Source organism: Scophthalmus maximus, chromosome 17, assembly GCF_022379125.1.
Source record: "Scophthalmus maximus strain ysfricsl-2021 chromosome 17, ASM2237912v1, whole genome shotgun sequence".
Taxonomy (NCBI): Eukaryota; Metazoa; Chordata; class Actinopteri; order Pleuronectiformes; family Scophthalmidae; genus Scophthalmus; species Scophthalmus maximus.
Genome location: NC_061531.1, coordinates 1,434,867 through 1,456,462, shown reverse-complemented (window position 1 = coordinate 1,456,462; position 21,596 = coordinate 1,434,867). Strand labels below are relative to the sequence as shown.

At 44.0% G+C, this 21,596-nt stretch overlaps 3 protein-coding genes across 4 annotated transcripts in view; 2 read left to right on the top strand and 1 right to left on the bottom strand.

The window, feature by feature from the left end:
• Nucleotides 1-3,115, top strand: part of abat (4-aminobutyrate aminotransferase) — a 30,790-nt gene extending 27,675 nt beyond the window's left edge. The window contains exon 16 of the mRNA XM_035614348.2: nt 897-3,115. Within this exon, the coding sequence (XP_035470241.1) occupies nt 897-1,018 (122 nt within the window). The 3' untranslated portion in view covers nt 1,019-3,115. The remainder of the gene's footprint in view (nt 1-896) is intronic.
• Nucleotides 3,116-4,964: 1,849 nt separating this feature from the next.
• On the top strand, nt 4,965-13,569 carry rcn3 (reticulocalbin 3, EF-hand calcium binding domain). Of its 2 annotated transcripts, none has more exons than XM_035614351.2 (8): nt 4,965-5,098; nt 6,212-6,435; nt 6,763-6,956; nt 7,390-7,562; nt 8,015-8,075; nt 8,165-8,256; nt 8,564-8,671; nt 13,258-13,569. In XM_035614351.2, exons 2-8 carry the CDS (start codon nt 6,218-6,220, stop codon nt 13,363-13,365), a joined length of 954 nt encoding a protein of 317 aa, XP_035470244.1. In that variant the 5' UTR covers nt 4,965-5,098; nt 6,212-6,217; the 3' UTR covers nt 13,366-13,569. The 2 variants fall into 2 exon arrangements, with proteins under 2 accessions (XP_035470244.1, XP_035470243.1); XM_035614350.2 differs by lacking the exon at nt 13,258-13,569 and adding an exon at nt 9,570-10,148.
• LOC118288348 (nitric oxide synthase interacting protein) lies at nt 13,498-21,596 on the bottom strand. Its single transcript, XM_035614352.2, has 10 exons — nt 21,452-21,596; nt 21,135-21,241; nt 20,015-20,120; nt 19,841-19,922; nt 18,198-18,333; nt 16,297-16,451; nt 15,797-15,913; nt 15,250-15,320; nt 15,060-15,168; nt 13,498-14,122 (listed from the first exon to the last, which is right to left on the bottom strand). The coding sequence occupies exons 2-10, from the start codon at nt 21,202-21,204 to the stop codon at nt 14,051-14,053; spliced, it is 918 nt and encodes a 305-aa protein (XP_035470245.1). The 5' UTR covers nt 21,205-21,241; nt 21,452-21,596; the 3' UTR covers nt 13,498-14,050.

Below are 21,596 nucleotides of genomic sequence, written 5' to 3'. Positions count from 1 at the left end.
TCTGGTAATATCTTTAAGTGATAGAAGGCTGATTTCAGAATTAAATTATATGGCAGGTGAAAACTAAGCTGGTGTTTTGTGATAGATGACTCAGATGGTCAATCATATTTACTCTTTGTTTTTTGGGCTAAAAAACAATTAAGGCCTGTGGTCATACAAACATGTTAATGTTGTGTTTGGTAATGTTATCTTTACAAATGATAAACCCTGGAGGATTCAATCTTATATAATTTAAGATTAAACAGAAGAATAATGTCATTCATACCACACGATGACCAAAGATTGGTCAAATGAGCTGTAGATCATGTCTCTAATCTTATTGTTTGCAAAAGTCAATGCATTATTACACTGTTGCTGGCCTCTCTTTCTGATCAAAATAAGCTTTGAATATTTGATGTTATTTGCTGTGATCATTTTTTTTTTTAACAATATTTTTCCTGACCTTGACCACTCAGCTTCAAAGTTTAATCATATATCAGATATACCAACCTAAGTAATAGTCCCACCAGGTTTGGTGAAAATAAGTCAATGTGTTGTCGAGTTATTTTAACGGAATAAATACTCTTGTATTGCACAAGGTCAAAGTCGGAATATATCAGACTCTGGGCATCGGGGCGGCTGTGGCTCACGAGATATAGACGGTCGCTCACCAACCCCGAAGGACGGTGGTTTGAACCCAGCTTCCCCCAGTCAGCACGCTGATGTGTCCTTGGGCAAGACACTTAACCATTAATTGCCTCTGGCGGCTCTTACGGCAATAAATGAAAATCGCTTTGAGCGGTCAGACTAGATAAGACTAGAAAAGTGTGTGATGTGAACTGACCACTAACATACCTGTGAAGGTGGAGGTCACTGAAGTGTCCGGCACATGGAGTGACAGCGTTTGTCGTTGACAGGTGTCCTCCTGGGAGGGTGTGGGGACCGATCCATCCGTTTCCGTCCAGCGCTGGTTTTCAAGGAGTACCATGTGCATATCTTCCTCAACGTCTTCAACGACGTGCTGGCCCAGCACAAGTAAACCCTGAGCCCGGGGGGAACGTGACTGACCTGCTAAGCCTGAGTTAAATCCAGAAGAAAGCCCATGTAATGATAAGCACAATCCACCCAATGCCTCTGGCAGATAACCCATATAACCATTGATTCAAGACCCAGTGCCAGTTCAGACTGGCCAGTCTCCATCTTCTTACCCCAAAAACATAATGGAGTTGTCTTCTCACATGTGCGGCCATAAAAAGTCCAGAATCTCTCTCATCTGGATTCATGTTCTTTTATGTACCCGTCTGGATGAAGTCATAGCTGATTGTCCGTAACGCCAGCAAATCACATTTCTTACTTTATTATTCTGCTTAACTTAGGGGAGGGAAATGTCCAACATTTTCGGCTAGTTCCAAAGTCTGTGCTGAATGCAGGAGTCAAAAAATTATTTCTCCCCTGCTTCTTGCTGGGAGATCACAAAACGACACTTCCCCCAAAATGTTGCTGGGAGCAGTCGATGTTCTTCACGGAATATGTTGATTTAAGATGCATTCCCATGAGTCATCTTAAAACTCTCCGTAAAGCTCCATTCATCTCGTCCATTCTTGTCTCTTGGTGACATTTGTCCAGTTCTGACACAGAGAGACGACGCCCCCCTCTCCTCATCTGGCCAGCAAGCTCTGACTTGCTCCGATTTTTCCCCCCAACCCGAAAATTAAATCGTCCTTGTCGAACCGCTGAATAAATCGGAGATGGCTGAGGTTCAGAGGTCACCAGCCAGGCTTTGTCGTGGGTCTGTTCCTTTTGCAGGTAGCACACATCATTAGACACGTGTAAATAAGATGGCGACTTCAAATGGACCTAATTATAGGCCCAGAACGAATTCTTGCGTACAGCTTCTTTTAGTGCTCACGTGCTTCCTCCCGCCGCCAGACCACAGGTCGACTGTGACGGAGGCAGGCAGCGGTGACCTGGCTGAGATGCCGTCCTGCATGTCATGTAATGTTGCCCAGTAGAAATGCCCCTCGTTTGATTCTATGACTGTTCATGACCTTTCAGCCTGAAATGTTGTAGCCCAGAAAATGTGAATCTTAAATTGACCATGAAAATGTCATAGATGATTTAGTGCCTGCATGTAACTTAATGTGCCCCCCCCCCCCCCAGACGACAGGAGCCACCGGTCACCTTAAATCAACTAAACTAATGTATTTTACTCTTGAACGAGAGCTTCATATCAGTTGCCGCATTTATTTCTGGAAAATAATGACTACTTTAGGGGTTTGCCTATAGCACTAACCCCCAAACCCTACTTTTGATGTTTAAGTTTACCCCCAAAAGCCACGACAGAGCAACAGTGAGCTCATTCCACGATTCAAAAACTAATTCTGAGAAGTGACATTAAGTTTATTTTTCTATTCCACACGAGAGAAGCCTGCAAGGACGATTTCTAAATGGTTGGTTAATTTGTCTAATGAGAACAACACTCACCTTGTAGGAATGTTTCCATGCAGTGGCTGAGACAGACCCAGACTTGCCTCAGTGTGACCAGGAAGCATAGGCATCAAATAGGCCAGTAGATCCCGGCTGATACAAAGCTGTACTACATACATTTTTTAAATAAATTTACAGCACAAAATATCATTATTTACCATCTGCTCAAGCGGAAGTTCTGCTGATTCTGTTGAACACTCGAGACCCTCGCATGTCACAATCTAGGGAATGTGTAGCGGTTTATTAAGTGTAACCACATCATTTCTTTACGATCAAATACACATATATATATATGAATATATTTAAATCTTTACATATAAATTTGCTCTATAAATAAATTAGGTTTGTTAACTTGACATCTTTAACATCCATGTCATCCAGTAAGCCCAATGTAAATATGTGTTAAACATAGTTCACATGGTCAGTTAGTCTCGTGTTGATCCAGATGTAATGAAGTGAGTAGGGTGTACGGTGGTGACCATGACGACATGGCTCGTCTGTGATGACTTTCTGTAATATTTTTTGACATGACTTTTTTGCACTTGTGATCTGAGATAGATGATTATTGATGTAATCATTTTAGATGGCTTTAACTGTTGTCTATCAAACATTCTGTCTGTGATGAATAAATGACGTTTTAACTAACTTAGTAAGGTTAGTGTCCTGTATTGTTTGTTAAAGGATGATGCCTGTAGATGGCTAATCACCACCTTGAAGTCTTTAATACCTCCAAGGCCTCCAGCTGCATGTTTTCTGTAATATGCTAATTTGCAATAATTTCAATGAAAACGAAAGAAATTCGAAGAAATACTGAAATATCATCCCTCCCTATGACATACAGTTCTTAGCCGCAGAATTGTCTTACCATTCTGTGATTGTCTTACCAAGCGATTCTAACGCAAGACACATTTTGAATATTTCAGGCAGAAATAAAGGACTGCAACGAGTCCGTCACAAACAGCAAAGGGAGAACATGCTCTTGCGTGAACTGCCCACCAGGATCTCTCAGCCACAGGCAGAAAGACTATCGGCTTATAGTCCACCGTTATTCAGATTTAATTCCCTTAATTATCTGAGTCAGTCATCAAGCGATGCAAGGCGCAGTTTGCACAGACAATGTCCCACAAATTGCGTCGCAGTGCATTCGTTTTGCCTCTGAATGGGAGTTTGAGCATGGGACTCCCTCTCCAAGGCACCCAAAAGCAAACAGCAAGGCGGAATCTGCCTGTCAAGGTTGTAAGGGCCATGCGTGACGGTGACCACCTGTGGAAGGTCTCCAGGGTCGCTCAGAGGTCTCACTTGGTGGACGTCGACGGCTCCCTCTACCAGCGCAACAGGGTTGCCCTCAGGGTCGCCGTGCCGACTCGGGTCTGCAGAGAGGAGGAACCAGCGCCGACACGTGTTCCCGAGACAACTGCTGCAGTAGGCTCCCTCAATGGAGGCCGTCCCAAGCCCCTCTCCTGGTCCAGTATGGCTCGGACCCTCAGAGGAACACAGATATTCTAGGGCTGGAAGGTTGTCTACGCCTTCAGAGAGACATGGACTGTGACATGGACAACATGTCTGTCACCAGTTTTAAAAAAAAAGCATGTTCGAACAGAGACCGTTGTTCAATGTTTGTTCAGGAAAACATATTTTAGATCGTGACATGTTGCACTATGTAATAAAGTGTTGGTGTTTACTTTGGAAGAGGGAGGATAAACGAAATTTGTCTCATGTACTTTTAGAGGACTGCATAGTTTAATAACATGGAAGTAAGCCATATATAAAAGGTGAGGAAATTCTTTTCAATTTTCATCTAAATTGGAGTCTTAGACACCTTCAATATTCCTGTTTTATGTTTAATTTAAGTTTCAAATACATGTGTTACTACTGTGAGGGCACACATTATTTTGGTGTACATATTTTATTCATAGAAGTATTTTTATAGCAATGTTTTATGTATATTTTTGGGCAAAAGCCTTTTGTGCAGGAGGCCTGAGAGAGAGCCTGACAGCCTGATGCTTGTGTTCGTTTGTCACTCATCGACCCGAGTGGGTCTGAGTGTGTGAATATCTTTCCAACTTTAATAAAGCTCATCATCCACCGTAGAAGCCCTCACATCCTGTAAATGAGCCATCCCCTACTCCTCGAATAAGGATTTAGAACATGATGTTTCATGTTCTGAAAAATAAGTTTCCACGAACTGATCCCTTTTTTATTTTTTCTGCTGTGGCAGCAGAATGAGATTTAAAAAAAAGAAAAAAGGAAAACATCTCTCTCTAAAAGTTGATCTTGCAGAGATGTTGAGAGTGTGACGTCACCTCAGTCTGTCAGTGTGACGCAACTTGAGATCAGCCTGCACGTCGTTCAGAAAGAGGGAAAAAAGAGAAAAAAAAAGGGGGAAAAAGAAAAAAAGAGATTCTCATGCGTTTGCGTGTCAACGTGGCGGTGGGCAGCCAATGAACGGGGACTTCACCGCTGCGTCCCGCCTCGCATTGGTCGGAAACACCCTGGGGGCGCTCGTGATTGGGTGTCCGGAAAAGGAAGACCCGCCTCCCCGACGGTGGTATTTAAAAGTCCCGAGTGCCAACGTAGCGAGATCCGCTGCTCACACCCGGAGGGAGGTGACGGGAGAGGCTGCTGCAGGCTGGTGAGTCCGTGTCCCCTACACGCTTTCTTATCACTGCAGTAAGTTATTATTGTCTTTGGATGGATTTGAGGGAGATGGTGGATGTGCTGAGCCATGCCTCGGCAGTGGACTGATGTCCAGGACAGTGGGCTGATGTCCAGGTGGATCCTCCAGGACAGTGGGCTGACGTCCAGGTGGATCCTCCAGGACAGTGGGCTGACGTCCAGGTGGATCCTCCAGGACAGTGGGCTGACGTCCAGGTGGATCCTCCAGGACAGTGGGCTGACGTCCAGGTGGATCCTCCAGGACAGTGGGCTGATGTCCAGGACAGTGGGCTGACGTCCAGGTGGATCCTCCAGGACAGTGGGCTGATGTCCAGGTGGATCCTCCAGGACAGTGGGCTGACGTCCAGGTGGATCCTCCAGGACAGTGGGCTGACGTCCAGGTGGATCCTCCGTGACAAGTCCAGGTAGATCCTCCAGGACAGTGGGCTGATGTCCAGGACAGTGGGCTGACGTCCAGGTGGATCCTCCAGGACAGTGGGCTGATGTCCAGGTGGATCCTCCAGGACAGTGGGCTGATGTCCAGGACAGTGGGCTGACGTCCAGGTGGATCCTCCAGGACAGTGGGCTGATGTCCAGGTGGATCCTCCAGGACAAGTCCAGGTGGATCCTCCAGGACAGTGGGCTGATGTCCAGGTGGATCCTCCAGGACAGTGGGCTGATGTCCAGGTGGATCCTCCAGGACAGTGCTGTTTGCCCCTCTGCTTTTACATCCACAGTGAAAGAGTCGGGGTTTTTAATGGTGCGACTCGTGTAAGTCCGCAGATGACACGGTCATGGTACAGATGAATGCTGGGGGGGAATTCCCATCATGAGCATTTTATTGGTGAATCTTTCCCGAACCAGGGTCTGTATCTCCCACCCCCACCCCTCCGTGGGGGTGGGATCTGGGTGACTTGTGTTGTCAGGCGCAGGGATGCCCAGAAGCCACCTCTGAGCATGTACTGATTCAGTTTCGACCCCCCCCCCCCCCGACCCTTTGGGGAGTGCTGTCGTTCAGTCGGCTCTTTTGATGCAAAACTGACCTGCAATTTCACTTGATGTCTGAGTGTATTCTCTGTCTCCTCTCCAGTCCGTCATGATGCTGCTCAAGTCACTCGCGTCCCTCTGCGTCCTGGCTGCCGTTGCCCTTGCGGTCCCCGCGAAGGAGAAGCGCGTCCATCACCATGCCGACCTGAGCGACCACGACCACAACGACGCGCAGGGCTTCCAGTATGACCACGAGGCCTTTCTGGGCAAGGAGGAGGCCAAGACCTTTGACCAGCTGACCTCCGACGAGAGCAAAGACAGATTGGCGTAGGTTCAGCTGACCTTCAGCGCACTCTTTACAACTGTCACTGCTGCATTACATGTTTTTATTCATTCATCAGGGTGTTTTATACTGAAGACAGGGTTTGTTTAGGTACAGATTTTGGCTTCAAATTCCAAAAGCATGGAGGGAGCAGATCATTTGACTTTAATAAGTGGAGGTTTTGAGATAGTCAAATGCAGACATTGTTAAAGAATGGTAAAGGCTGCACTCTGCTCTGGACCGGTCTAAAGCTTCGTGGTATTGACTGAAATATTTTGAAGTACCATCAGACTCTTGACTTACCATAACCCCGAGCCCGTCGCTCTCCGCAGGAAGATCGTGGACCGCATCGACACCGACAAGGACGGCTACGTCAGCCACGGCGAGCTGCACTACTGGATCAAACACCGGCAGAGGAGGTACATCGAGGAGAACGTGAACAAGCACTGGAACGAATATGACAAGAATCAAGATGGCAAGATCGGCTGGGAGGAGTACAAAAACACCACCTATGGATACTATCTGGGTAATTATTATTAATCATTATTATTATTCTTATCCAGTTCAGGATGGGTTGAGCCTGTCCTGGCATTGTATACCTGTCTTGCCCAGTAAATAACATCATCTCAAAGATCCACTTACTTGCCTTTCTGGGGGCTTTCAGCCACACCCCATGGCCTTACTCTACTCTAATGGAACCTGCACGTGTCTTGAGTTGACTTAGTGTCAGGAGGTCAAGACTGAACTTAGACTGAAAGATGAGTAACATCGTAGCACAACAGTGTCACTTCAAGTTCCATTTATTAGTTGTTCTGGAGCTTTTTCCCTAATATGGCATGATCTTCATCAGTAAATGGCTCAGTTGTCATGGATTATCATGAATATTCAATAGTAGAATAGTTTGCAGCGATGACTCCGACCACCCTGGAATATATGAAGAAAACTTTTTGTGTTTCCAGATGAGGAGTTTGATGATGTTGAAGACAAGGACACCTACAGGTCCATGCTGAGACGGGACGAGAGGCGCTTCAAGACAGCCGACCGGGACGGGGACGGTATTGCCACGCGGGAGGAGTTCACTGCCTTCCTCCACCCGGAGGAGTTCGACTACATGAAGGACCTGGTGGTGCAGGTACGACCAACTGTCGTTTATGTCCTACGAATGTCAGTGGTAGATGGATTGTTAATGGACTGGATTTATATACTGTAGCACTCAGAGTGCTTCATAGTACAGTTGACATTCACCTGCACACACAGACTGATTTGTCCATCACTCATTTGGGCAGTTTGGGTTCAGAATCTGGCCCAAGGACACTTGCGGTAAGAACGCATGTGGAACCAAAGCCCTTTTTTAAAGTGTGGTTGCTCTTTGATGACCTTTAAAGGTCTGATGTCAAGGTCACAGCCCCGCAGTGTTTTGTGGGTGGAGTCTGCCATGTCTGATTGTCTTGTTAAAGTGTGTTTCTCTTGCAGCATGTTATGTGCTCATGCCATTTCAGATTACTGCCCCTGCTCCTCAAGAGCTTTCACTGTTTAGAAACCTAAGAGAATAACTGAAAATGACGACACCATTTTCTTATCCAGGAGACTGTGGAAGACATTGATAAGAATGGCGATGGCAAGATCAACCTATATGAGTACATTGGTAGGTGACTGTTTGGTCTCAGACCAGCTACTCCACTCCTTAACCAGGAGGCAACGTTCCTAAAAAATGTGTGTCCTGCTGCTCCACAGGCGACATGTACACTCAGGAGGATGGCGAGAGTGAGCCTGACTGGGTCCAGACGGAGCGGAAACAGTTCTCAGATTTCAGAGATGCCAACAAGGTAAAAGCGGCACTGCTATTCATTAATCGTTTCTCGACTCGGCAACATGACTTTCTCGAATTCTGCCAGGTGAGAAGAAGAAGCCTCTCACATCTGTTCTTAAAACAATGAAGAGGAATCATTCAGGTGTGAATACAGTTGAAAGGTTGATCTGTGCTTTCTTTCCTGTAAACAATGACGTGTTTCGAATGGACTGCAAACCATTGTTACATCTATCTTCTGTGCGTTAAGTGGATTTGGGTCTCGGACGTGTTCTTATGGTTGGTCCCCTCCTCTGATGCACTGTGTGTGTGTTGTGGTTGTGCAGGACGGCTACCTGGATGCCGGTGAGGTGGCCAACTGGATTTTGCCAGGAGAGATTGACCACGCCGACAATGAAGCCAAACACTTAATCCACGAGACGGACACGGACAAGGTAGGCCCGCCACCCGCTCAGGCCTTACGCACACGCACACGCACGCACACACACACACACACACACACACACACACACACACACACACACACACACACACACACACACACACACACACACACACACACACACACACACACACACACACACACACACACACACACACACACACATTGAAACTGAACCACAAATCTCGTTTCTCAAAACCAGATACCAGAATAGTTTTGAGGCTGACTCCCATGTTAAAAAGAATAGCAGGGATGGAGTGAAGACTCTCCTTTGTGAATAACAGCGTGCAGGTGAAAAATACATTTAATCGACGCAGTACCATTGTGATATTGTAGGGTTAGGGGTTATATGTGAGCTCAAGATTACCAATGTACAGTATATCTACAGTGAGTTGGCAGCTTATCAGGTAGCTCGCTAAATGTCACGAGCCCCCATTCAACAGCCCTGTGACGTCTCCTTTAGCCTGTATTCGCTCTGTTTTGAGAATGTGCCAGAGCCAAGTTTCACGAGTCTTGTGATTTTAGTCTCACTGTGGTTTGTAATTTGCAACTTGAGGCGGCTGAAAAAGAAACTGCAGCAAACAAGTCGCACACGTCACAGAACAAAAGGTGACGCAGTAAACCCATGAACAGGACAATGACCGTACTATGCATATAGTGCATCTTTAATCATACTGCTGCAGGCTCAGAGAGTTACGTCAGACTGACTGTCATTACAAGTATATATCGGTGAACATGGGGGATATAATTGGGGTTAACTTGGTTTAATTATTAACCAGCTTCTCTCTCGCTTTGTCTTACTCCTGTGTTTCATCGCCTCCTGTTTCCCCTTCCTCCTCCTCCTCCTCCTCCTCCTCCTCTCAATCTCCAATCAATGAACCAAATAACAGGACGAGAAAATAACCAAGAAGGAGATTCTGGCCAACTGGAACATGTTTGTGGGCAGCCAGGCGACCAATTACGGGGAGGATTTAACGAAGAGGCACGATGAACTTTGATGAGCCTTCACACTCCAAAAGGGAGCTCATTTTTGGGGTTTTATTTTAATACTATTGTAACTTTTGATGACGGGGGTTGTGGGGGGGCGGGGGGGGGCCTTTGTAACTTGGATTGGAGTTCACATCCACACATGCACACAGACAGACACGGGCTCAAAGCATGCAATCACATACTGTGTATGTGAGTACAGATCATACTGAGGCCTGAAGCGCTCCTTCTTTGTGTAGGTCACATGTCCGTTACTGAGACGTCTGTCCTCATAGGTCACACGTTGTCCAGCGTGTACTGGAGGTTGTTTTTGTATCTGAGACACGCGTGGCAACACAGGTCAGAAAGCATGTAGACATGATGTGCTGTCAGTGTGTATGAAACTCAGCTGGACGAGAGGACACCAGGGGGTTTTGGAGACCTAAAGCTGTTACTGACATTTTTTCAGGGCTTGCCTTTTGAATAAAATCTTTTTTCTACCAGTGTAGTGTTTATTTTGCACTAACTACTCTACAACTACATACATACCTTTTTATTTTTAGCTGTGGACTGCAATTATATTCAAAATCGGGGGTTGAAATGACTTTTATACCTGTATCTATTATTGTGAACTCTAAGTTTGATATGCTTGTTCAACAACACTCCTGACTGGACAGATGTGACGGAGAATAATCTATATTCATGCTGATGATTTGGAGCTCAAACTATCACGTAAGGACTTTTATTTGGGTTTTTTGTTTGATGATGCTGCCGTGATGAATTGTGGGACAGCATTTTCCCCTTTCCTATGCTGAAGGAGATAAGATAGGAAGCATGGAAGCTCCTCTTCTTGTCATTCAGAATCCGAACAGCTCTCACCATGGCTGCTGATCAAATACTTCTGTGTCACGTCAAGATTTAGGAAACTTCCTAAGCCAATTGAATTTGTACATGTCCTTTCCTATCTCCTTTAGCATAGGGTACACTGGAGCTTCCTATGTGAGAGTAAGGAGATATAGACGCCCCACAATTCATTGCGTTCTCTAACGTGACGCGCCATGCACGAACGTCAACGATTCAATCTGAAGAAGACAAAGAAGAAGAAGAGTATGAATATGAGCCAGGTCATCATGTAAGTTACTGTTACATATGAATCATTTACATCTGATGTCACAAGGTGGTAATGTGGATCAATATGAGTGGTCAGGAGCGAGAGCAAACCTTCTCATTGTGACAACCTTTTCCTTTCAGTTTCGTAGCCTAGATTATTGTTTTTATTTCAATTCCAACCTTGGTAGATGTTTTTGTAGTCCATCTTCAGAAATGTGTAGTTTCACCACGACAGATGCACGTCAACATCAGAGGTGTCAGATTGGCCGTGATAGTATTTTTTATTTTTTATATTTAATATTATATTTTGTACATACCTATTGCTTTTTAAAATTTCTTTCTATATTCTTCTGTCCATTTTGCTGCTGTAATGCCCAAATTTCCCCATTGTGGGAAGAATTAAGGTATATATTATCCTATCTTATATTAATCCATTATTAAATGGAGGAAGTCTAAAAATATTTTCCCAATGAGACTTTAAAATAGCATTTAAATACATGATTTAGAAATACATTAATGATTTCCTAAATAAATAAGATCATTTTAAAAATTATGTTTTTAAAAGCAGAAATAAATAATTAAATTCACAAACCGAATTAAGAATACAGCTTTTAATAGGGCAAAAGGGCAATTCCTCTTGTCATTTTCAAATCCATTTCCTTGCTAATTTTCCTTATCCAATTCGGAATTCCATTTGGAAAGTCATTCTGTGACACTTGGGGGCCTTGTGTTGGTTGGGTAAAACAATGCCAATTAGCATGGGAACAAGCTTCCTGATTGGCTCACACCTGGCCTATCATATGACATGGATTGTGGGAAGGAGAAGGTGGTAGAGGAACTTGAAGTATGGAGGACCTCTACCACCTTCTCCTCTATTAAATAAAGACAAATGCTCTATTTCAGTTTCTATGTCCCTTGAGGTCCTCCATACTGGTTAAGATGAAGAAAAGGATTGGCCATCCAGTCTTTTATAGCAGTCAACAATATAGACGACTTGTAAGTGACACCAGGCTTAAAACATACTGTCGACTATCTTCAGCTCCACTGAAGAAGAGAATCCAGAAAATAAAGAGACTAAGAAGAATGGCTTCAGTGGAATGCTTCTGATTTGGAATATGTCAAATATGTTGTGTGCAGACAGCTGTCTAGAACATTTCTCTAAAATCTTTGAAATGAAATGTAATTTAGATGGGTGCCTGTAGTAATCGGGAATAGATGGGTCAACCACATTGCAGGGATCTACAAATGATGGAGACCAGGCATGAGGCGGTAGAGCCAAGTTCACCTTTCAGCAGGGATGTGGGTCGTGGACAGGGCTAGAGGAGGTTTCAGACTGCCCACCGGACTAATGAGGTCCTGAAGGGAAACTCTGGGAGAAACAGCAGAAAGGACGGGATGAATCTCCAATCTTATATGAGGTTCTTACTTTGAAACACGGGTGTGACACTGTTGCTGATGACACCAGTTCTGAGGTCTCAGGGGCCGTGTCCTCAAGGTCAAGAGGCTCAGTATTCCACAGGCACACGACAGCGACGCGATCAAAAGGTTTTCCGGCGGCTGGTTTGAATGGAAGTGCTTGATGAGCTCAGAGGTTCCTCCGATAAATGGTATTCTCATTGTCACCGTTTGGTGCATGTTTCACTCGCACACAACCAGGAGTCCCAGCAATCTGGCGCCGCATCCTGGGTGTCAACATCCACTAAACCTCGTCTTTTAGAGATGAATCGGTTCTTGTTTCTGTATTTATTTTAGCGCTGCAACAATTAATCGATTAGTAATCGACGACTAAATTAATCGCCAACTATTTTGATAATCGATTAATCAGTTCAAGTAGTTTTTATGGGAAAAAAGGTCACAATTCTCTGATTTCAGCTTCTTAAATGTGAATATTCTTTGCTCCTCTGTGACAGTAAACTAAATATCTTTGGTGGGGACAAAACAAAACATCATTTGGGGATTTGGGAAACACATTTTTCGGGAAATAAAATTATATCAACGAAACAACTAATCCATTAATCGAGAAAATAATCGACCGACAAATCGATTATGAAAATAATCGTTAGTGGCAGCCCTAATTTATTTTATTTTGGGTTTATGTGTTAAATGTTTCCATTTTCCAACTACTGTATATCTGGCTACTAGGTTCATGAGGGGTGTGGGGGGGTTGGATAGGGGATGGGACTAAGATCTGACAGTTACTGTGATACTGCATTTGAGTTGTATGTTGACCACTCTGTTTGATCAAAATAAATAAAAATAAGGACATGACAATCAGGTGCTACATGCAATCACACGTCTTGGTCCGTATAGATGATTGGTGCATTGTACTTACTTCAGGGTTATTAAATGTACCAGTGGGAACAGGGAACCTGACTGGGTGCTCCTCAGTAACAACAGGAGCTTCAGGTCACATAATCAGAGCAGTGATTCTCTCTGGCCTGTCTGATGATACGTAGAATAAAAGCTGTTGTATTTATGTCCATCCTATGCTCTGCTCATCAGGACGGCCGCCTGTCTCTTTCTGAGCTACTGGACAAGGTAGACTACATCAAGAGCAGCACCATCACCGACTACGGGGGCATGAGCGTGGACGAGCACGATGAACTGTGAAACGTTTCCCACAACACAAGAGGAAGAATGTTTCTCATGGCGTTTTCAGATTTGTCACTTAAAAGAGACAGACAAGACGAACACAGAGGCGCAGATATGCAGCTCATGTACAACAAATGATGAAAACGGCCATGATGGTTTCTGTATGTTTTATGTAAAAACCCCTTGAACTGACATATCAAAATAAAGTTGCAGAAAAACGTTGATTGCAGTCAATATCATTTAAATACCGTGACATCAACATTTAATGCAGCCTAACCCTAACAGAAAAAACACACATTTTATATCATAGTTGACACGATGCAAACCCTGAGCTCAACCCAACATGAACCCAATTCTTACCCTCAAAAGAGCCCTGCGACGTTCTGAGGACCGACTTAAATGTCCTCACAACTAAACACGTGCGCGCGCATTTTGCAGTGGATGAGTCTATGACAGATCAGTCCATTAGACTGGTGCCTTAACTGAATGATTCTGTCTAGTATGGACAGTCGTTGAAGGCACAATCCACACAATCAAAATCTAATTTAAGGGAGAACTGTGTTTCACATAATAGAGACTATTCATTTTACTCTGGTTAAATAAAAAAAAAACAAGTAAGCTTCAGAAAGAATAAAGAACAAAAAGTCATCAGTGTGTGGATCACAACGAGAATGTACAGAACAGTGCAGGTCCCTCGGCCGTCTCACACCATCATCACGGGACGAGCCTCTTTGGCCTTGAGAGCAACGCCAGATGCAGCGAAGCCGGTTCCACCCTGACAGAACACGTGACAAGCAGTCAGCACCAAATTCACATTGGAGCACAAACACAAGGTCAACTGAAAACATCAGTTAATCCTGTAAATTAACTGTAGGATAATAATCCATCAATAGCTCCTTTGTCACTACAGTCAGCTGCATGGTTGCCAGCATGATTCAGGGTTCCTACACATTTTCTTTTCCAGACTCAAATTTCCTTCTTCGATATTTGATATTTGTGTACAAATTGCTAGATGTATATTAAGGAAATATTATTATGTAATTAAATCATTTAAAAATCCAACTGTTTTACATTTTACATTTTGCCTGTGTGAGTCATGGTTTTTCCGGAAAGTTGATTGTGTTGTGCAGATTGATATTAAAACATTGACACTTCCAATTCTGATGTTACCTGCTCTAGGACTGATTCTCATATTAAAATATTGATATTTAAACTCAGTAATTTTTGGTAAATGTGTATTTTATCATCAACAGGGGAAACAACAGTACAAAGTAAGTGTCTGTCACCAGGATCATCTAAATAACGCCCGGTTGATAGGAACTACTTATCCTTCCACCTCTCACATTCATATGTGAACTACGGGTCTGTAGATACAGTGGTGACAGTAGCAGGTAAAGAGAGTGTGTTGCTATGGCGATGTTTATCACTGACTGTGGGAAAATGATTCACTAGACTACAGAGATTGAGGCAGATTGTTAATATTCCCAAATCTTTGGATTCACATCTGTTAAGACTTCAGTCTGGAAACAAAAATATTTTTCCCCAAACCATATACCTGGAAATTATTAAAACCAAATCCCATACTTTGCCATACTGCGTAGGAACCCTAATGTTTATGAGGTGACATGATATGAGGCCGTTAAATCCAATGTACACAGAGCGACTTTGTAACTGTTCGCCAGAACAGAAGCTGATAGAGGTGCAACACATACCCTCTGCAGTGGTATGATGTCTCTGTCAGAGAGCTGGTCTCCGGTCACAGGATCGGTCATGTCCTTCTTGATCAACTTCTCCACACACTCCTGAGTCACCACAGTCCCCCTGCACAGAGAAGAGTGTGTAACACACGGAAAACACTCGGTGTGTGAAGGTCAGAGTCGGGGCGGACATGTCGGCACTCACGAGGGTCGCAGGACGGCGCAGGGGACACTGTTGGCCAGGACGTCTCTGGTTACTGCGCACACGTACCGGTCCTGAAGACACAAGGCGGGGTGAAATACTTGAGCGTGATGTCGTTATATACTCGGATGTGACTGAGAAGCTGAGCAAAGTTAGAGGTTTGAGTAGGGACCTGGTCAGGAGGAATCTCTGTGTCTCACAGTAAAACTCATTCAATTTTACTTATGTCACTAAAAGTATTAATTCCATACAACTGTTTTTTTCTGAGAAACCGCTGTAAATCTCTATGATTAACTCTTTGTATCCTCCCATTGGACCTTTACTTTGGACGGCGACAGTCGTCTTCATCAGCAAGTTTAGCTCAAGCTGTCGGACCAAAATTACATTTTTTGTAGGTCACATTTTTAGGCTGGGGAATTTTGAATTCCAGATGATTTCGCAGGAATCACATCGCTGCACGTTAGCATGACCAAGCTGTGTCAGGCCAGGGTGCAAGCAGTGAGCGCTGTTTACACCGAACACTGATCCAGAGGGTGTTGACACAACCAACCTGGCGGGTGAGCAAGGCCACTCGGTCCAGGCTCGGGTCCAGCGGCGTGAAGTGCACCGCGATCAGCTCGTTCATCTTAATGGGTCGTCCTGACATGGGACACAGCACGGCCTTGCTCTAAGAGACACATTAGGGAAATTAGGGGAGGAGAGAGAGTGAATCAATGACTGCACATTACATTCCACATGTGACTTTGATGCAGTAGTCGAAGGCCGTCTACCGATCCTGGGTCAACCTGCCCCCTACCTCCTCAACAGTGTCAACATGAACCACACAGATAAACTAAACAAAGAGAAATACGGTGACATCAACCCAAAAACTACAACCACAGTGTGCGACAGAGTTAGGCCCATAACCTTGAGGTGAATAAAGTCATTCTTAGTAATAAGTAATCAGTTAAATTGCCATGAGATCACAAGTCTACACTCAGTGCTCCAGAATGTTCTATGAATTTGGTTCCTGAAAAGATAAATGGGACATTTCAGGGATGAACCACTCACTGGTTTCTTGAGCAGAGTGGGCTTGGCCTCCGGTGTCAGAGTGGGGATCCAGAAACTGGGAAGGCTCTGGCTGGAGGTGGACGCTGAGGGCGCGGCAGAGGATTCCGCTGTGGAGCTGCCGTCTGTCCTGCCCGTCTCACCGCCGTTGTCCTGTCCTGGGGGGTGAAATCTGTTACGTTTCTACTGCAAATGAATTTACCTTCGACCAATTGTTAATAGAAATAATAATAATAATACAACTGGAAGCATGAGAAATGTAGACGCTCCAGAGAGCATCATGTTTTAGTGCTTTTAGAAAGTGAGAGATTTGATCATTACAACCAGTGTGACCGTGCTAATATACAACTATTGCTGGTCTTTCTCTTCTCCACCGTACCTGGGCACAGGGTAACAATTCAAATCAATTTCATTTGTATAGCACCAAATCATAACCTACATTATCTCAAGGCACTTAAGAGCAGGGCTGGGGAACCTTTTTCCAATCAAGGGCCATTTTGATTTTAAGACCATCCCTCGGGGGCCGTACTAAATTATTGAACACATAACCTCTGTTGAAATATTTAAAACATGCAGCTCACGATGTATTTTTAAGGCTTTTTTTTAACTTAATTGAAATAACATCAAGATCACGACCCATTGTTTCATGTTTGTGGCCAATTTGAATTTGATCCATCTTATTGTTTCTTATTGGTTTGACGCTCTCAAAAGGGTGACATCTAAAAAAATTAAGTTATTATTATTATCTCACTCACTACGAAGCTTTTTTTCCAGTATAATAATAAACTTTATTGTACATAGCACTTATAAAATCACAGGGGAAAAAAATATGCACTTTATTAACCAAGAGCCAGAGAATCATCGCGTTTTAAGATTGTCTTCAGCATCTAACTAATTCTCCAATAATTCTCAGTTCCTTTAATGATTAACTGATAACATGTAGAATTTGGCTTACTTAATTTTCGGATCTAAGACACGAGTGGGCTGTTTCGGGGCTCTTTCTCTGGCCAGACGCACCCCCACAAACCAGGCAAACGGGCTTACCTTTCACGTCGGTAAAGAAGTTATCATTTGTCCATTTATGGTGGAAAGAACGACATTCTGCATCAACTTTTCTTATCTAGTCGCCATGTTCCGTGATGACAGTTACGCTTGTGTTGTACTCAATGACTCTGACCATGGCCCGGTAAGACAGACATTCACCCGTTTTTTCTCGGGGGGAATTAATTGCTCTCTTTAAATTATTTTTCCTGAGTTTATTTTTTGGGGGGGTGTATTAATGTATTGCCTCTCGGGCCGGATCAAACGGCCTCTCGGGCCGTATACAGCCTTGAGGCCGGAGATTCCCCACCCCTGCTTTAGAGGGACAATTTTGTAACTGCTGTCTTAAGCTGTGTCAGACTGGTTCTTGTATTGACAATATAATAATAACACTGTGACGAGCCTTGGAGTAACATTTGAGCAGGACATGTCCTTTGACTCGCACATAAAACAAGTCTCTAGGACAGCCTTCTTTCACCTGCGCAATATCAAGAACATTAGAAACATCCTATCTCAAAAGGATGCTGAAAAACTAGTCCATCCATTTGTCACATCTAGACCGGACTACTGTAATTCATTACTGTTAAGATGCCCCAATATTTCTCCAGTGTTAGCATCTCTGCATTGGCTTCATGTAAAATTCAGAAGAGAACTCAAAAACCTGCTTCTCAACTACAAAGCCCTTAATAATCAGGCCCCATCATATCTTACAGAGCTCATAACTCCTGAAAGTGTTAATGTGAGCGTATGTTGTTTGATTCTTTTGTTTTTTACCCCAACACAATTTGCTTTTTCAAGACAATCCATGTCCTTGTGGCCACGTGGTTGGTACAGTGAGATAGACAAAGCCCACGGACACGTACCAGATATGAATGGGTTGATGGGTTTGGACACAATGCTGTTCTCCCTCGTTTTGAACCTCTCCACCCGCTCCCTTTCCTCCGACTTAGACTCGAGCTGGCTGCTGCTCTTCTGCGCCTTTTTCTGCTTCTCATACAGCTGCAGTTAGAGGAGGAAAACACAACAGAGACGGCAAAAATGAATCATCATTTTTGCTTCTGGGAAAACACAACACAAAGATATATCATATTCTGTAAAAGCACAGGCGTCATGCTTCAGACACATGAAAAACATAAGTTTAAAAAATGCATCTCCTTCTCTCCCTCTGTCGTTCTCAACAAAAATCTTTTGCTTTTCCAGAACAGCCTTCAGAGTGTAAATCTGAAGGCTGTTCTGGAAAGGTTGGTGTTTCAGTGTGGACGGAGTCAACACAGATATGAATTAAAGATATTATTAGCCAGTTGTCTGTCTGTCTCGTCACCAGATGTCGCTGTAACACAGTTTCTGTTAACTGAGGAGTTTGAAGAAGACATTCAACTGTTTTTATTAGTGCTGTCAATCGATTAAAAACATAATCGCACAATTTGCTGTGATTAATCACAATTAATCATTTTTTTGTTCTTAAGACTGAAGTTTGTATTAATGGATATACATAAAAGAAGGTTTAAATTCAAATACTATTGTTAAATAGCATCTCTTTAACTAAAGATTCTCTCCTGTGAAATACAGATTTCCAATAAGACCATCAAGACCAAAGTGACTCACCGAGGCCTCGCCGACGTGCCCAGATATCTAACTGTAGCACAACAACACTCTTCACACACATTTCCATATTGCCTTTTCCATGTTTCTGAAAAAAATCATCAAGCAGAATATATGCAGCAGTGTTTCCCCTATGTTTACTGGTTTGGGGGGTGTAGGGTTAGGGTTAGGTTTCACAAATCAAAAATTTGTCGTGTTGTGCGTTTTCACTGGAACAGATGACGAGCGTAACCTAAAGCTGCTTTAATGCGGGTTAGGGGTTTCTCTCCGTCCGCACGACACAGAGAGCGTCCGCTCAAACTACTTCAAGTTTCTTTCAACATAAAAGTTTTCTGCAATAAATTGAACAGTGTCTTTCTGATGTCCATCGCGTAAGTGACAAACAATTCCTGTTTCGCGTGTATCGCATATTTCCCGTGTCACTTCTCGCATATGTTTTCATACTTTGGAGACATTTCTCCTGCTGAAGGATCGTGTAGTGTGTGATGAGTCACGTAGTGTGAACAGCACAACGACTTAGAGTCTGCGATTACAACACAGCACGTCGTGTAGTGTGAACGGTACAGAGATCTGACCACTTTGAACATCGTGTAGTGTGTCCGAGGCATTAAACTCCTTCCTTGTCTGCATCAATCCTTAGCAAGGATGGCTAATGGCTAACGCTGTTGTGGCACACATCGTGACACAGGTCAGCCGCCACAGGGAGTAAACAAAATGCGTCACTGGCGTTAAATGATTTTAACACGTAAAATATTTCACAGTTAACGCAAAGATTAACGCCTTTAATTTTGACAGCACTAGTTTTTATGTTGTTCGGGTGTTTCACTGTGGACAGAGCGCTCAACTCAAACCAACTGGACACACCAGCGTGTAGCGTAGACACAGTCTGACAAGCAAGCCTTACCTTCATTTTCTTTGCAGTTTCTGTCTTCTGATGGAGAATGTATTCAAGAATGGCCTGTTTGTCGTACAAGTATCCATGTGGACTGAGGACGGCAAAGGACACAAGACATGATGCCATGTTGATGTATGCAGTCACATGAAGAAGTTATACACTGTGTTTGAGAGAGACACGTACGTGATGACAGGATCGTGACAGGGCTGCAGGGACAGGCAGCAGCAGTCAAAGTCTTTGATCGCATCTTTGCCTAATCGAATGCTCTGAGTCCCATAACCAGAGGCCGCTGAGGAGGAAGACACACAGGATATGCTCACATGATCTTAGTTCACAACATCTAATTTATACTTCTTTTTCTCCTTCAATGACAGCTAGACTTCCATTAATTGGTCCGAAAGTCTTAACCATCCCCCCCAAAAATGTCACACTGCTGAAGACCTGAACCATGGTTCAGTTCGATCCAGACCGAGACCACCTCTTTTGGTCCAAGGCACCTTTCACACCTGCACTTTAGGTTTCGGACCAAACAGAAAAGTTCGACCAAACACGGGGCCTTTGGTGTGAAAGGTGCCATCAGTCTTTTAAATATAGAACCAGAGTGTTCCTGTGACTAACGACTTTGCGTTATAGAAACCAGGTTCAGCTTTTTTTAGGACATTCCTGCTGTCACTATTCTTGTTAATACTATTAATATATTTTTTACTTATTAAAATGTATTCCGCCCCTCCTTGGAAAGCTGGAGACTTTGTTTCCCCTTTTAAACGTGTCACAAGACTACTGTTCAGCGAGTTGTTGCTCCAACATCGTTCACTTCTCACACACACACACACACACACACACACACAGAGTGTATATATCATTTGAGTGGTGGCAGGAGAGTCTGGCGCGCACACACACGCACACCCAATTATCTGTGATATTAACAATTTCTTCAAGACATATTTATACTTTCAGCTCTGTCAGTATATCACTTTTCAAGTGAAAGGATTCAGGGTGATGCATTTGAGCTCCACACATCCAGTTGGACTTTTCAGCATCATGTTTTTTTCAAAGCAATGCTTTTGAGTCGATTGAGCCATTCACTTCCTGTTTCAGATTCTATATTTCAGCTGTTCAGCTACAAAGCAATGCATTTCTACTGCACTCCAGCTGTCTTCAGCATTGCGTGGCAAATCATTTCATCTTTCAGTATTGGAACTTTCCAAAGGTCTTCAATTTGATTTCCCCCTCTGGGATTGTGTTAGTGAAGCTGTGTGATGTGTTTCACTGTGTGCGGGGTTTACTCCCCTGTGACTCTCACCTGTGTCCTTCTTCTTCTCGTGGTACGTGTACACCGCTCCGGCCGTGCAGTTCTTTCCGTGGCGGGTCATCGTTGCCTCAGATTTGTTCTCAGGCGATCAGCTGATCCTGAGGGAAACATGTCGCCGTTAGTGTCGCTGCGAGTGCTTGATGCTAACGGGCTAAAGTTGCTAACAAATACCCGCTAGCCGTGAGCACACACACACACACACACACACACACACACACACACACACACGGGCTCCAGGGGACGAGGACAGACACTGGCGGACACGAGCCACATGTCAAACTGTGAAAACGTCAGAAGTTCTTTGTTACCTGCGGGAGAGAAGAGAGTTCGAGACGTTCCGAAAGCTCTGGACGCTCTGGACCCGAGTCACGCATGCGCACTGCAGTAAAAACGGTTTACGGCACGTAGAGTGCGCAGGCGCAGTCGAGCTATTTTTCTTCTTTCAATGGCGAA

Excerpts from the sequence above, each read along its gene's own strand:
- rcn3 (XM_035614351.2), top strand. The coding sequence starts at position 6,218 with ATGATGCTGCTCAAGTCACTCGCGTCCCTCTGCGTCCTGGCTGCCGTT. Across the intron at positions 8,076-8,164 it reads CAACCTATATGAGTACATTG|GCGACATGTACACTCAGGAG; the intron begins GTAGGTGACTGT and ends GCTGCTCCACAG. Across the intron at positions 8,672-13,257 it reads ACGAGACGGACACGGACAAG|GACGGCCGCCTGTCTCTTTC; the intron begins GTAGGCCCGCCA and ends TCTGCTCATCAG.
- LOC118288348 (XM_035614352.2), bottom strand. The coding sequence starts at position 21,204 with ATGACCCGCCACGGAAAGAACTGCACGGCCGGAGCGGTGTACACGTAC. Across the intron at positions 15,914-16,296 it reads CCACTCTGCTCAAGAAACCA|AGCAAGGCCGTGCTGTGTCC; the intron begins GTGAGTGGTTCA and ends TGTGTCTCTTAG. Across the intron at positions 15,321-15,796 it reads TGGCCTTGCTCACCCGCCAG|GACCGGTACGTGTGCGCAGT; the intron begins GTTGGTTGTGTC and ends TTGTGTCTTCAG.